The following is a 16,644-nucleotide window of genomic DNA, read 5'->3' as shown; positions in this document are numbered from 1 at the left end:
TGGGCGGTAGGCGGTGGGCAGAAGAAGGGTGATAAATTATATGTCTATACCTTGTGAAAAGTAATTCATCACTTTGATTGACGTTATATACAGGTGATTGTTCAATTATGATTACTTTTTTTAAGCTTTTAAAGGATATATCATAATGGCTTTTTTAATTGTGTGTCTGTAATTACTTTGTCATAAATTTTAGGAGGTTTGAAAGGTTCAATTTGCCAGAATTTCTCTATTTTCTTCAATATATTAAATCTTATATTAAATCTCTTTAGTTAAGTTAAAATGTGGTTAGCTTTTGGCAATTGAGTGTTATTTTGATTAGCATGTTGGATTGACCAAATTCAGTTTGGTGGATTTTTATTTGTATATATTTGTATGTGGAAAAGGGAATTTTCAAGCATTTAGAACAATCTGAACATTGGCATTGAAACAAAATTCCCTAATCTTTGAAAGAATAGAAAATAATTAATTAAATGAATTAAAAATAAATATAAAATAATTGGAAAGTTATTCATAAATGTTGGTAGATGTACCATGCACCTTTTTATAATAAAAAAAAAATTTTTAAACAAAAAGTATGAAAGACAGTCTACAAACAGTGTAAAAAGCACTTAAAAAAGCAAGTCTGTCCTGTAAAACAAATGATCTGTTTAGTCACTCGTGTCCATTAAAGTGCTGTAGTCAGGGTGTGGCCAGTTCCCCTGTCCATCGATTAAACAAAAGTGTAATGTATCTCCTGTCACTGAGTTTGCATCACAATATTTGCACACCGCTACACTATTGTTGTCCTTACAGACAGCTAAATGCGCTCCTGCACTTTCCTGTTCTAAACAACCCATTGTCTCATGTCAGCTTTTTTTCTTTCTTTTTTTTCTTTCTTTTTTTTTTTGCTCATGTGGTCGAGAGATCGATTTGACCAACAAGAATGTTTCTTGTCACACCCACTGTTTAACATGACATCTAACCAGCACTTTAATAGCTCTTGAATTTGATTTTATTTGTATTGGCTCACAGTTGTATTTGCTAAAGGAGACCTGTTGCAGAACCATGACATTTAGGATTCCTGCAATATTTTCATTCATAAAGTTCTACAAAATCTACTCCTGCATGTTTGTTTATCAAATATTTTCACAAATTCTCAGAAATGTAGAAAATATTAAAAAAAAAAAAACATTTTGGCTCTACAAGTCTGGCTCTGCCTATTAATGACTGATTTATGATCTTTTATCAGCTAATGTTCATCTAAATTAATTTACTATGATTTATGATAGATAGATGATGGATAGATGAACTACATGAACCTAAATTCTCTGTAGCATATGGTGTTTGTTGATGTCTACTTTAAAGAATAAAGATTATGTAATTTCTGCAGGTTTTTTTGTGTTGTTGTTATTTTTGGCCACATATCAACGCCTACTGCAAAATGCATTTAGCAAAACATTCCAACAAATAAATGAGAACTTATAGCAATGCTTTTATGTTTCTATCAGAATACTGAACATGCAATAAAATCCATCCAGATCACAAAAAATATCTCAACACCCAAGGATTGGCAGTATAAAAAATGCTAACCTTCCAATTTATCACCCTTCAGCTAAGTGAACTACGCACAGCTCATTTTACTTGCTAACGTCACTCACCTGCAGGGCAACATGGAGAACCTTTGGGGGCAGGAGTTCATTATGTGCTATAATTCTGATGGCTAATTTAGTCATTTAAGCTGATTGGGTGAATTAATTAACTAGGGCAAAGAGGTAAACCATTAGTCACCCGTAGAGCCCACATAGGATAACATTTTTGCTCAAGGTCACATTTGCAGAATTTACAAAAAATTCAGAATTAGATTCACTAATGTTTTAGCGAGCTGGCTTTCTCACAAGCATTGCACAAGCTTTTGTACAGTAGCACATACACAAGAATGTAATGTAAAAGTTAGGTGACCTCAGTAAAAGGGTAATAAAAAATCCATGAAATGCTTGGGTTTTGCGGTGGGGGTGTATTAATGGAGAACTTGGGCTGCTAACATTGATGTTGTGGATTAGCTTCTAGGAGCACTGACCCAGAAATGTTACTGAGATCACAATAACACTGTATCACTTGAGGGCGAGGGGGATGGTATTACAGTCTTGGTTAAACATCTAAGCACACAAAAGTTATCTTGATCCCATTTTGACGTGACCCATGAACTTGCCAGTGACTAAGATCATATTCTGAGTAGGATATTTTGGATAAAAGGCATCTGCTAAATGAAAAATGGCGGTGTCTGTCTTTCTATTTTTGTATGTATTCCTGTGACTGAATTCCTAGGCTTCTGCTGTAAGGAAGAGAAATAGGAATTGGGTCTATAATATACATGTTATGCAGTATGTATAACATTACAAGCATAATAACAATCAAAACACACCAAACACTACTGAAACTAAAGGAGAATAATACAAGGAGAACCACTTAAGTTAGACATTTAAAGCAATGAATTAATATTTTATAATGTCATATACTCATTCCCATGTCCCTGGCCCTGTATAATTTTGCGAAACTCAAAACAAAAGTCGATCTTAAGCAGAATGTCTGAGCATCCTTTTCCATAAATAACAGGTGATGGTGATTTACACAACTAAAAAAGTACAAAAAAACAGTATAATAGTCCGTATTACTACTAAAATGATTATTTTAAGTCATTTTTGAAACATTACAGTATAAATCACCCTCACATCTTTGAACAAGTAAAAAATAATAACAACATTTTCATTTTGAGTGCACTATTCCTTTAAGAATGAGTTTATTAAATATGTTCTCCACCTCTCCTCGGGTTTCTGGTTCACACTGACACAGATATCGAGACAGACACTCAACTTCCATGGGTTCTCTTCATCCTTCATGCAGCATGGTAAAAACAGATGGGTGGGGGAAGCAAAAGAAAAGAGAACAGGAAAAAGAAAAGAAAATGACGTTCTTATACATGCATGCAACAACTTAACAGAAACAAAGAAACCATGCATTGAAACCAAAGTGAATCACATGCAGTCAAATGTACAAAACTGCACCAAAAGACACAGTGAGACGTCATCTATTAAAGATTCATCTATAGCAGCTGAGTCATTCATATGCTGTGGATTGTTTGAACTAAGCTACGCAGCTTCAAAGGGCACTTTTGCGTTTTGTGTTCATTGTGTTCAATAAGATGTCTCAACGGCATTTGTGGCATAATGTCAGTTACAAGAGAAAAGCATTTAGAAAAATTTGAAGTTACAGTAAAGTACTGAACTAGGTAAACCCAGCCCGATCTGCAGGCGATTTGATTTTGACCTGCAGCTCAGGCTGGGCTGAGCCTGTACGTTTTTCTATCCTTCCTCCATTACACATTTGCGGGGACCAATCACAGTCCGGCTTATCCACTTGGTGTGCTATTGGTGGGTTTAACATGATGACAGATAGAGAAGCGGTGGATCGTTTGTCTGATTGGTTGAAGGACTATCCCATTGCTACAGAGTCATTTAAACTATGACTATTGATCACGCCTCTTGTGCAGTAGGAAATACAGAGCAGATTCCCCAGGCCAATGTTCAGTTTTAAAACATTGAGCTTGATCTGGTGATAGCCAGACAAGTAAAGTACTTAAAATGGAAGTAAATAGAGCCAAGCAATACATGTTAAAATATAGCGAAATGCATAGATAAGCCACAATAACCTTCATGGATTTAACTTGTTGGGATAACTCAAATATCCAAGTTTTCATTTAATACAAGCCCACATTTCAAGTTGACTAAATTAAAAAAGTTAAGGCAGCATGAAAGCTTACTTTTTAAAGTTGAATCTACATTGTATTTTATACATTGACAGATTTTTCTGTAACTCGTTTTGCAGGTTACATGTTTACCCCAATTGGTGAAAAGAAGAGAATCACAGAACCATTCACTCAGAAGTTTTGTGAACTGACAAGTGTCTTTTTGCGTGGTTCATTAAATCATTCACTCAAATGATTTGTTTAAAAATTCAGTGATTCATTCAGGATTCATTCATTCATTTGTTCATTTGTTCAATAGCACAATAACCACAAAACACCACTACTGTGTGTTAGTCTTTGTCTTTGGCACACACACAAAAAAGATATTGTGTCTATAATGTAAGTTAGTCAATATTACCTTCTTAAACTGTTGTATAATAAACAATATTGCACTCACAGTGGCTCCATTTCACAGTTTACTTCCATCTTAAACGGTACATGTCAAAAAAACAAACATGAAAGTACTATGGTGCTTTTTGTAAGCAAATAACCACAAATCTATTTTATAAATTTAACCTGAAGTTGAAGTATGTATGTGTTTGCACAGCTAGTGCCACCATTAGGAATTGGAAAAATAATGACTTTTACTTGCTTTTCAGAAAACTTGCCTATATGAATAAACATGGTTGTCTCTTGTTAAAAACAAACACACTTCACACTCAAAAATGGTCTATTTTCTATTTAATGTTAATTTAAAGCAATATTTGAGTACCTGAAAGATACCAGATTCAACAAAGGCATTTTGTTTTCATTAGATAATGTTGTAATCTCAATGATTTGACAGTTGGCTTACTGCACATTCACTAAAGAGCTGCTCTGTCAGAATGACCTCACACATTAGTCACAGACAATACTGGAACGACTCAAACACTCACAGACATTTCCCGTAATTGAATATTGTTGCTGGGGAAAGATGAGGTGAGCAGGATTTTTTAGCAACATTTGAGAACTGAAGAAACAGCTCCTATAGATGCAGTGTGGGCTGCTGCACTATGAGGTGTGTGGGATGGGTCTAATAAACACTTGGAGCAATGTGGCAACTCTTTTGTAGAGTGGGTGGCGCAAATGCAAGGTATTGGAGAAAGGCTTGAACAGGCTCACCAATGAGCTCATATATCTTACCACACAACTGCAGTGAAGTCATGGAGCTGGTGCTTTCCAAAAAACGATAAATAGTTTATCGCATTTGCACCCCTCACAACCTTCCTGCATTGTGACCGAATATGCATGCATTTTTCAGGGATTGTGTAAAAGGAACAGTATCACTCAACGCCCCATTTTATGCAATGAACATGAGTAAATGAATACCGAGCGGTATAGTAGACAATGCAAATATATACAGTGCATCACATTTAATGTTGAAAACGTGGGTGTTGAAAGCTAATGTAAAAATTTGTCATCTTGCCCTGAGACAGATATGCATTCACAAAAGTGTGTCTGTGTGGTTTATATTTGTGTGCAAATGGATAGATCCTAGAGGCAGATATGGGGGAGGTAAAACATCAAATTTGCACTTTTTTATTGTATGCTTGAACGTCTCACTGATGAAGTGTCACATACAGTTCCTATTAGTGTTCTGAAAAAATAACCATATTCTAGAGGCAGAATTTAGATTTTTAAACCACATTGAAATGAATGCGAATGCTTTTTCATAGACTCTGTGTATACGCTGAGGCAGTATTTTGGATAAAACTGATGGGTGGAACTCACTTTCATCAGGGTTGGGTGCTGCTAGGATGGCACTGTGCTGCTTCTTGACCTGTTCTACATCCTCTGACAGCTTTTCAATACAGCCACGGATCTCCTCCACCTGTCAGGAGAACATGCATTAAATGATGCCCGTAATCAATATGGTGACATTTGCAAATATATGAAAGAGGACTAAATCTAAATGACTTCTTGCATATTGTGAAACTGTGTAAAGAAATATGAGAAAATGAGAAAGTAATTGGCTAATTAGCTTGAAAAGTATGTTTTTATATTAATAATACAATAATAATAATAATGTTTATTTACAATATACATATTATATATTTCAGATTGAATTTATAAAACATTTAAGAAATTTTCATCATATTTCCATAGGCGGAGCGTGTGTAAGGCTGGGGAAGGCTTAAGCCCAGGTTATACACCAATTCGGACTTTTTTGTATTTAAACTACTGAAGGTGTATGATGGGGTCCGGGCGATGTGTTCCACACATGCGCATTAGATCGCCGTGCACACTTCCACACTTCAATTTTACTCCACAAATTATTGCACATCTGGATGTCTTTATATTGTTTTAACAACGGAGTGTAGAGGTTTGGGTAGCGACGGGCTTCTTCACACAGCTTCTCTCTAAGTCCATGTTGTTTTTCCAGCACATGCGCAGTAAGGTCACGTACACGCTCTCCGATGACAGTTTTTACTTCACGCGGACCCTCGCTCACTCGTGGATTTTATAACACTAGCTTTAGCCTCCCCCTGGCCATGGGTTAAAAATGAACGTGGGCTTGAGCCAAAAATGCCCCTGCACATTTAAACTAAGTTTAGAAATAACGTGAAATGAAAATGTTGTTCCCTTTCAGTCGATCACGTTCGACGTACGTCGGAACTTACAGATGAATTGGGTCTCTGAAATCAGATCCCAATTCGCTGGTCAGTTCCGACGTACGTCTCCGTTCCCTCCTTCAGGGAACGAGGGTTACATACTTAACCGAGACGATTTGTGTCGATTTAGATCTGCTCATGTTGCATCATACTTTTTAGTTTTATAGCGTTGCACACGACTCAGTTGAGCTAATGAATGCAATGTGCAATCATAGGCATTAAGATTAATAATTGCTGAAACACAGAGTTTTGTTGGACAGAATGTGTTTGTGTGCCTTGAGAGTATGTCTTGCGAATACTCTCATCATAAACCAATAAACATAAACAGATTTAATTATTGAGCTCTTGATAGCGTCAAAACTAATATAAATAAGTTTTTCTATTTACAACGCATTTTTGCAGCATTGAACAATGTAGCCAATCACAAACATATCTGATGATTTCTTGAATGCAATAGCCAATCAGTTAGATTCCCCTCACCACTCAAAACGCTGGAGTTTTTGTTCAGTGTTGAGATCTGCGCACTCAAATCCTGTCATTATAATTTGACTTGTTACAAAAAAAATTGACATTATGTAGGCTAAATAATCATTGTACACAGTCAGCTTAATCGATTAGCAGAACTTTGTAAGATTGCAATGAATTAAGATGAGTGACAGCTTAATGATTATAAAGCTTTATAAACGCTTCCGAGGCTATAATCCATTCAGAATTTGAAGAAAAAAATTTCTGCATTAGGTAAGGCAATGGTTAGGCTATATATTATTCACATATTTTATTATTTATTATTATGTGTCTATTTCACAACATTCTATTTAAATGTGTTTTTTAAGGAGGAATCGTATCTAGCCTTACCCTAAAGTTGGTTCACCCTCCGCCTATGCATATTTCTTTATTCATATTACAGGTATATTTTGTCACATTAAATGTTAGCTGTAGAAGTTAATTTGCGATCAATATTCACCTTTTGGAGGAAAGTATGCAGGAACTAACCTGCTTTAAGATGTGAACTGCATAAATCTGAATAACTATGCTTCCTTATTTTCAAGTAATGAAAAACAGTATGGAAGTATGGTATGGTATGGTACAGTATGGTTTTTTTCTTCATTCTGTCAGCTGACGGAGTTTGGGTTCCTTGCCACTGTCGCCTCTGGCTTGCTTAGTTGGGGACACTTAATATTCAACAATATAGATGAAATTAACTAATTTATTAATTGATGATCTTTACAATGAGACTGAATCAACACTGAACTGACTTTAGCTGAACAACAGCCGAAATTTATAATTTTCCTGTTATCACTGTAAAGCTGCTTTTAAAATATCTGTAATGCTATATAAACAATATGTATCACCATATAAATCTTTTTTTTTTTTTTTTTTATGTTTAAAGATTTTGTAAGCACAAGTTGTGCTTGGAGTAAATTTGTTTTATTTGTGGTAACGCAATGAAACATGCCAAATTGTTCTGACATAAGTTTTGGCCAGGCTGTCACACAAAGAACTTATGAACACATACAAAAACAAGAGAGAACCAACTAATTATTAGTAACTGAGTCTGTTGTAGTCAATGTATGCGTTTTCCTGTGAGCTTATTTATGCCATTTTTGCATAGTAAAATAACACCTGTAGCTGTAATTTGCCTTATTTTTTGTCATATAATTTCGTCATATAAATACCTTAACCAATTTTAATGTTTTGTTTTTCCTTCATATTTAAAAATATATATAAAATATTTTCCTTATATTCAAACTTGTAGGGTCTTAACTAATATCCCCTCTGGTCAACACTTGGTCACTACTGTAGATTCTAGTTTCCATTACAAATCAAATGCAAGTGGTTCAAAGTAGTCAAAGTAGTTAAAGGCTGGAAAACACTACACAACTTTTCTTGGTTCACAAAGTGTAAACATTTTTTTTCTTAGCTTCAGGCTGATTCCATCCAGTCAGAGGTTATCAAAGATTTAATATTTTGAGTGGATTTTAAAATGCATATTGTTTTAATTGTTGTCATGCATCTTCTGTCATTGAGATGTGTGTTTCTGAGAGTCTGTTGAGTTTGGAAAGACGTGAAAGTCCGGTAGTATTTGGTATGCGTTTACTTTTATGATTCCGAGTTTTTCCCTGTAACCAATTACAAAGTCAGCAATTGTTATGCATAGTATTTTAAAATCTGTTCAGATAGTGTGTTCAGAGTCGTATTAACCTCATTTTGTGACCAAAAAAAACAATTCCACCCCCGCAAAAAACCCACCCAGTTGTCAGACCGAATTTTATATTATCATATACTGCACTCTTGAAAATAAAGTTTCTTAAATGGTTCTTTGGCAGGGTGTAGGGTTCCATGAAGAACCTATAATATCCAAAGAACCTTTCCATTGCACAAATGTTCTTTGTAGTGCAAAAAGGTTCTTTAGACTATAAAATGGTTATTAAAAAAATGGTTCTTTAAAGAACCTTTCACAAAACTGTTCTTTAGGGAACCAAAAATGGTTCTTCTATGGCATTACTGTGAAAACGCATTTTTAGTTCTTCCTGCACCTTTATTTTTAAGGGTGTATATACAGATCATATACAAATCAAGCTCAAATGAAGTTACAAGTTTTTGACTAGTGAATGTCGTGATTTTGTCCGTCATGGCAATGAGTGCATTGCCTTACTTTTCATCAACTTGCAGGTTATAAAGTTTACTGTAGCTATGTGGGCGCTTAGTTTGTTGTCATTTGGCCAAAATCTCATGTTATAAAAGATGAAGTGCTATACACGGGTTATTTAAGACAGCATTGGCTATGACTCGACAACAAATGCTAGACTAAGATATACTTCTCTGCTCCTCATACATAAAACATTAGTCTTTATATACAGGGCCAGATTTACTAACAACTTGCGCCAGTGCAAACCCTCTTTTGCCATCAAGAAACTACTAGGATTTACAACAAGCAGTGAATAATTAACATGGATAGTTATTTTTGTGGCTGACCTTATTGCATGTGTAGGAGTTTCCCTTTCAGACACAAAATATATGGGAGGAGAATATTTAAATGAATCATGGAAGGTGATTTACTAAGGCTTGTGCTCGTCAATTTACTGGTATTTGTGCCATTTAACACCCCAAAAAAGCATGTCTTAAACCAGACACTAATTTGCACTGCTCTTGGTCGATTGCGTTGGTCATTATGGAAATGATCCGGCTGCATCTGTGTTCTGTAATTTGCGCCTCGCCAGTAGATTAAGCTCAGAACTTTCAACTCCCATTTGCGTTTTTTTGGAATTGTGTCTCATGCCAAAATCTGGCCTATATTGTTTCTTGAGAAAAGAAAATGCTTTTTTAAACAACCAGTTCTTTACCCATCCACTGCAAACAAGGGGTTGTAGTAAAGTGGTTTTACCAGCAGTTTGAAGAGACAATGAAGTAGAAACAAGCTCTTTTATTTTCTTCTTCATTGGTTAAAAATAGGGATGCACTGATCTGGACATATTCCAAAGCACAGCCCTGTCCCAAGCACACAGAATTATAATGTTCTCACTATAATTTTGTAGCCTATATGACAGACTTTGCACTGCACATGTAACACTTAACTATTTAACTTTTTGAAGTGATTTCAATCATATTTCAAGCTATTTAAAACATCATGGCAAACATCTGAAGAGTTTCAACTAAAGGAAATTATACATTATTTATCGGTTTTAATATATTGGTCAAATTTTCAGGCCAATAACAATATCATTATTTATATATATATATAGGGTTGAGAATTGTGAGAAATTTTCTGATTCCGGTTCCATTAAAATTATTAAACAAATAGTGGTAAAGGAAAAAGGCACAATACACAACTTAAACAATCCTTTTCGTGTTTATTATTTGCTCTCAGATTAATTTACAGGTTGGCAATGTCAAAAAAGTCCTGTACTATACATATATTCCAGTATTAATTAAGCCATATGGAATTTATGGAAATTAAAATAAATATGTTCAAATGAACACCTCTGAAATTGTCTTACTCTTATTACATTTTCTCTCTCTGTCTCTGAATAAAACCAAGTTATAAATTATATTTATTAATTGGTTGTATATTAATTTAATAGTAATTCAGTTCTTAATAGTAATTTAATTTAATAGTAATTCATTGAGCTTGTAAATAATAAACAGTAATTCAGCATTACAAAGGTAATTGTGCCTAAACACTTACCTAAACCATGGTGATTCAACAGTGGAAAAAGGATGTAAGCCTTCACTATAAATCTGGTAAGAGCCCTGTGGCACTCATCTATTCTCTCTTTCATCATTTTTCCTTTACTTGCTAAAGTAAACGGATTTACCGTCTCCGAAGTTCCAAGATGGGGTGTGTCGCTTGCTATTAAAGGATACGCTCCCAGCACTTTGCGCATACATTGCACCTGAACCGTTTTCGGAAACCGAGACTTCCGGTTATTATATATATATATATATATTCCTAGTTAAACATTTTCAAAACTCACAGACAGATGTAAAGGGTGACCAATAGTATTACATTTATGAAAAAACAGGGTGTCCGCGGGGTTTTAAAAAGTGAAATATCAAAATTGTCAAATTTAAGGCCATTAAAAGTGTTAAATGTGGTCTCAGGTATTATTATTTTCCAAATTAGGTATTATTTTTTCAGACTATCAGGTGTCCTATTCTGATTGAAATTCTATCTGCGTTTGCGTTAGTTTGTTTAAATATGGGCTTTAGCATATCTGGGCACATAATCAAAGATCTTTCGTCTCCGTCTCAACGTATGTTTGATGCTGACGTCATATTCAGCGGTCGTTCGGCATCATCTCAGAACACTGCGCGCTCAACAAAAGTGGCTGGCTTACGTTTTAATTTAGACTTGCTTCAAGGCATATCTTCAACGACTGTCCTCATAAGAGCAATCTTAAACGATTTATATAAAGTCTAAAATTAACAAAAAGAGTTGTGAGAGAATGAGGCGCAATCCACAGACCGTGAGATCCGCGTGTCTGTCTGCTCTTAAAGGGACAGCAGCCAATAAAGCTTCCTGTCAGTAAAGTTAAAGAACAAAGGGAACAGAGAAAATGACTCGCTGCTCTTGACTAAATAACTTTTGTAGCTTCAATAAGGATTAACTATTTCATTTATATTTTATGCAGTGCAGACTGCATATAACTTTGATAACTTTATTAAATATCTGTATATTTCCTAACTGTTAAGACAGGAAGGGCAGGAGTAAACATGACATTTATTATGGGTTTATGTTAGCATTGTTTTAAGTTTACTTAAATTAAAAACTGTTATATTTTTGAAGCCTAATAATAAATGTAAAAAAAGTAGCTGTATTAATATCAGTAATACTGGCCTTTATTCATAAAAATATGCCATTTAAACAAATGTTTAAAATATATTCTCTTTATGTTGTTTCTACATTAATTTGATTAACAGTGAAATTATTATATAAAAAATATATTAAAAAAGTATTAAACATTTCTTTTTTATTGCGATTAATTGCGATTAATCACAGAAAAAAATCAACAACTTATCACAGCTATAGAAATGTAATATTTGGCTCAGGTTTTGTTGTTTAAATAATTTAATTGCTGAATTACCAATTATTAATTGAAATCAAATGTGTATGCAGTAATGCTTCTCCTTAACCGACCTTTGTGAATGTTGAGATCTGTTTTACTGTGTCTGAATGATAACTTGTAACAGATTTCCTCCTGGTGTCGATTCTAAATCTATTCTTTTTTGTATGTTATATATGTCAAAATCTATGTAAATAATAGAAAGGTCGCTGATTAACACTTACAATTCAGTGTCGTGATGGTTTTAAAAATATTCTGAAGGTAATAAAAAAGGCATTAAAAAGTAGTAAATTTAACTTAAGGATTGCTGTATATACCCTGAAAAAAAATATATATAAAATGACAAAACATGGATATAGAGGGTTCCTGACAAACTGGAAGTAGTTGTCTTATAGACTTTTAGTGAAATAATTATAATAATAAAATTTATAGTAATAATAATTTTTAACTATATGAAGATAGTTTGTATATTAATTCTACCGGCGCGCGTGTCTAGAATGCCTATATGCATAAATCAGGTGTATTTCAGCCTCAAGTTGAAATCTAAAATTTACACAGTAATTGTATTTAATTTTATTTGAGTAATTGGTTTGTCTCTTTTTTTGCATTAAAGACAGCAGCACTCAGCTAGATATAAACCAAACTTGATGAGCAAATCAAATAATCTAAATCTGCATAAATCATCACTGGATATTATATTTGCCTTAAGATAAATCTTACCTGTTCAAAAAACTCATCCATAAAGTGGTCTCGGTCGACATGAACGACTTCCTCATCATCGTCACTGTCCTTAGCCTGTAAGAAAAATGACAACAACAAAAATTCACTTAGAATATATTGATTATCTCAATCCAAGAAAATTGTCGTTTTTATAATGTTGGCCTAATCTTGGACAAGCACAGAGCGAACTAATACAATTAAATGTTGGACAATGTACCTCTACAATAAATAGTATTTTTGTACATGGATTATTTTAGCTGATGCTTTAACCCAAAGCCACATACAAATGAGTAATACGACAATAGCTGTTCATACTAAAGATTCAGTAAACATCAGTGTTAAAGGGTTAGTTTACCCAAAAACAAAATTTCTTTTATTAATGACTCACCCCAATGTCGTTCCACACCTGTAAGACCTCCGTTCATCCTCGGAACACAGTTTAAGGTATTTTAGATTTAGTCCAAGGGCTTTCTGTCCTTTGAATGTAAGTGTATGCCCACTTGCTGTCCACGTCCAGAAGGGAATGAAAACATCATCAAAGTAGTTCATATGTGACATCAGTTGGTTAGTTAGACTCTTTTGAAGCCTCGACATTACATTTTGGTCAAAAAATAACAACAAATACGACTTTATTCAGCATTGTCTTCTCTTCCACGTTTGTTTTCAAACCTTAAATAAAGAATCAAACGGTCGCGAATCAGCAGATTCATTCGTGATTCATATCGCCAATGTCACGTGATTTCAGCAGTTTGCCAGTTTGACACGCGATCCGAATCTTGAATCATGACCGTTTGATTCTTTATTTGAGGAACACGGAAGAGAAGACAATGCTGAATAAAGTCCAATTTTTTTGTTATTTTTTGACCAAAATGTATTGTTGATGCTTCAAAAGAGTCTAACTAACCAACTATGTCACATATGGACTACTTTGATGATGTTTTCATTCCCTTCTGGACGTGGACAGCAAGTGGGCATACACTTACATTCAAAGGACAGAAAGGCCTCGGACTAAATCTAAAATATCTTAAACTGTGTTCTGAGGATGAACGGAGGTCTTACGGGTGTGGAACGACATTGGGGTGAATCATTAATGAAAGAAATTTCATTTTGGGTGAACCAACCCTTTAATCAGTATTTCTTCCATCAATGCAAAATAATTTTCATTTTTTTTTGCTGCTGTTTTTTGTGGGTTCACTCAGTATCTCAACCAAAAACACAGTAGTGAGATAATGGCCCAAACACACAGCAAATGGGTCTTTAACATCCAGACTGCTTCTCCATTCCTCATATATGATAAACTAGGGCAGCCTAATAAACTAATGCAAATCACATGTTTTCAGATGAGCACACGGTGCCACATTTAAAAGATCGTTTGATTGTGTTCACATATTGGTATGAGAATTGGGGATAGCTGGAGGGCGATCTCAGATTAGATGTACGGCCAATCCACACTGAGCGGAATAGGACGTTCTCCTGTGTGTGTAGCCATAAAGACCATCCCCCGTCCCACACTCTGCACCTTTACTGGGAACTAATAGCACTTCATTTCAAGCAAACTGCTTCCCAACCAATGAAACCACTATGTCCAAAGAGAAAACAGAGATTATAGTGACAGTCAGGAGGGTGAGCTGGAATCATGTTTACTGGAACACGATTTCATGGGCACTTGTTAATATTTAGCGGTTAATCATTAATATTTACAAAGCAGTTCTTGGACAATATTCTGAAATGATTGTTGCCAATGAAACTAATACAGCTTTTATGAGGATTGTGAGTCATTACCATAACCACAGACAGGCTCTTAATATACTGTATTTTGAACTGTAATATAATAAACCCGAAAGCAGATATTACATTCATCCTGATGAAAAAAACAGGGCATGTTTTTTTTTAAATGGAATAAGTAAATAATGAAAAATAAAATAAAAAAAACAGTTAAGTAATGCAGTTATTGAAAACAAAAAAAATGAAACGGGTTTCCCAAATGCTTGCTATTTTCAGAAGAATTGCTTATGACTGAACTGTAAACCAAACTGTTGGCATGAGATCATTAGTTTCCATTGGCGAGTTTCATGAGGGCTGCACAGTCATATTTGTTTTGACCTTCAGATGCGTTCAAATGTTTCAACTTGTGTGGTTAAAACTGTACACGACTGTCCGACTTGATGTAATGCATTCCATTTAAAACTAAGCGCCAAGTAAATAGCGGCAATAATATTTGTCTAATGTCATCTTAAGGGATAGTTCACCCAGAAATGAAAATGTAATGTTTATCTGCTTACCCCCAAGGCATACAAGATGTAGGTGTGTTTATTTCTTCAGTAGAACACAAATTTAGATTTTTAACTCAAACTGTTGCACGTAAATGGGATGTTTTTATATGAGAGTAAAAAATAGACATAAGAATCCATATTAAACCCTACGGCTCATGACGACACAATGGTGTCTTAAGACACAAAACGATTAGTTTTTTTACCTCATATCAGACGAACCTCTTCCAGTATCTTACAGAGAAGGTCAAAACAGCATGATCATAGATGTGTGTACATAGATGCATCATTTGACCAATCTGCGCAAGCACTAATGAGGATTATATATATATATATATATTAGGGCTGTCAAAGTTAACGCATTAACACAAATTTATTTTAACGGCACTAAATTTATTAATGCGCGTTAACGCAGCGCGCATTTTCTGTTTATCCGTAGTTGGAGAAATCTGGATAAGCCATAGACGTAAAGGATGCAGCAGCAAACATTAATAGGGAAAGAAAATGGTTATCATTTTAATAATAATGCGTTCGATTTATACAGTGCTTTTCAAGGCACTCAAAGCGCTTTACATAGAAGGGGGGAATCTCCTCAACCACCACCAATGTGCAGCATCCACCTGGATGATGCGACGGCAGCCATATTGCACCAGAACGCTCACCACAAACCAGCTGATTGGTGGAGAGGAGACAGAGTGATGAAGCCAATCATTATATGGGGATTATTAGGAGGCCATGATGGACAGGGGCCAATGGGCACAGTGGGAAACCAGTCTTGGGCTACAGGGTGATATGGCTGCATTAATATTCTAAACCAAAAGTGCAGTTATTGCCTGTAAGCTACCATATTTTCTGTTTAACCATAGACACCAGGTCGAAAGAAAAGTCTGTTTACATTGAGCACATTCTCTGCAGTCCGAGCGCGATGCGTGAATACACTGAAGCTCACTCTCGCTCATGTCTGAGGTAAATAACTGACACATCACCACTTAAAGTACATGTGTTATTTTGAACTAAATGCATTACAACGGCTAAAACGAATGCACAGGTTACTCTTCTGAACAAGAATGCTCCTTTCTCTGTTCATGTGAATTGAGGCATAGTTCGGCGCGCACACGCAAAATATCGGCAGTCCAATAGAGAGCGCGCCTCTCTTAAAGGGGCCACACTATATTCCTACTCGTGGAATATGGACATCCTCCGGGTATGGTGTGGTACTGGTGTGCTCACAGGTCCGCATGACAGCTTTCACATTACCAGTTTTTCATACGAACTGTGCCTTGTTCTGAACTAAACTGCCAGTAATACTACCTTTATTTATATTCTAAAAATGAGAGAAATCCCTGCTTATTCTGAATTTTTAAGCTAGGCTTAAGAGACATGAACAAGTTCTTTGATAAACATCTATGACCTTTGATACATATCTAGTCTTCATGCTGTTTTATTGATTATTATTGAATAAGTATTATATGGTTTCACTAATAATAAACATACATTTGCATAAAGCATGCATATATATATGTTCGCGCCGGGTTTGGACCTTCTCCGGCGGAAGTAATGGCGTTGGGAATACTGGATTTGTCTTATATGAGGTAAAAAAATAACATACTGTTGGGTTTCTCGCAGAAACCGATTGTTTGGTGTCTGAAGACATCAATGTGTCGCCACGAGCCGCAGGGTTTAATAAGGATTTGTATATCTACGTGTTTTTACTCTCA

The 16,644-nt window shown here is 35.1% G+C and overlaps 2 protein-coding genes across 5 annotated transcripts in view; one reads left to right on the top strand and one right to left on the bottom strand.

Annotated features, from left to right (window-relative positions):
* si:dkeyp-113d7.10 (zinc finger and SCAN domain-containing protein 16) overlaps window positions 1–16,644 on the top strand; it is a 97,889-nt gene that overhangs the window by 21,847 nt on the left and 59,398 nt on the right. The window lies entirely within an intron of this gene.
* Window positions 1–16,644, bottom strand: part of stx1b (syntaxin 1B) — a 51,513-nt gene that overhangs the window by 18,644 nt on the left and 16,225 nt on the right. Inside the window, exons 2-3 of the mRNA XM_067426191.1 lie at window positions 12,657–12,731; window positions 5,492–5,591 (exon numbers count right to left, since the gene is read on the bottom strand). Of these exons, the coding sequence (XP_067282292.1) occupies window positions 5,492–5,591; window positions 12,657–12,731 (175 nt within the window). The remainder of the gene's footprint in view (window positions 1–5,491; window positions 5,592–12,656; window positions 12,732–16,644) is intronic.

Source organism: Pseudorasbora parva, chromosome 19 (assembly GCF_024679245.1).
Source record: "Pseudorasbora parva isolate DD20220531a chromosome 19, ASM2467924v1, whole genome shotgun sequence".
In the NCBI taxonomy this organism is placed as follows: Eukaryota; Metazoa; Chordata; class Actinopteri; order Cypriniformes; family Gobionidae; genus Pseudorasbora; species Pseudorasbora parva.
This window is presented reverse-complemented; position numbering and strand designations above follow the sequence as displayed.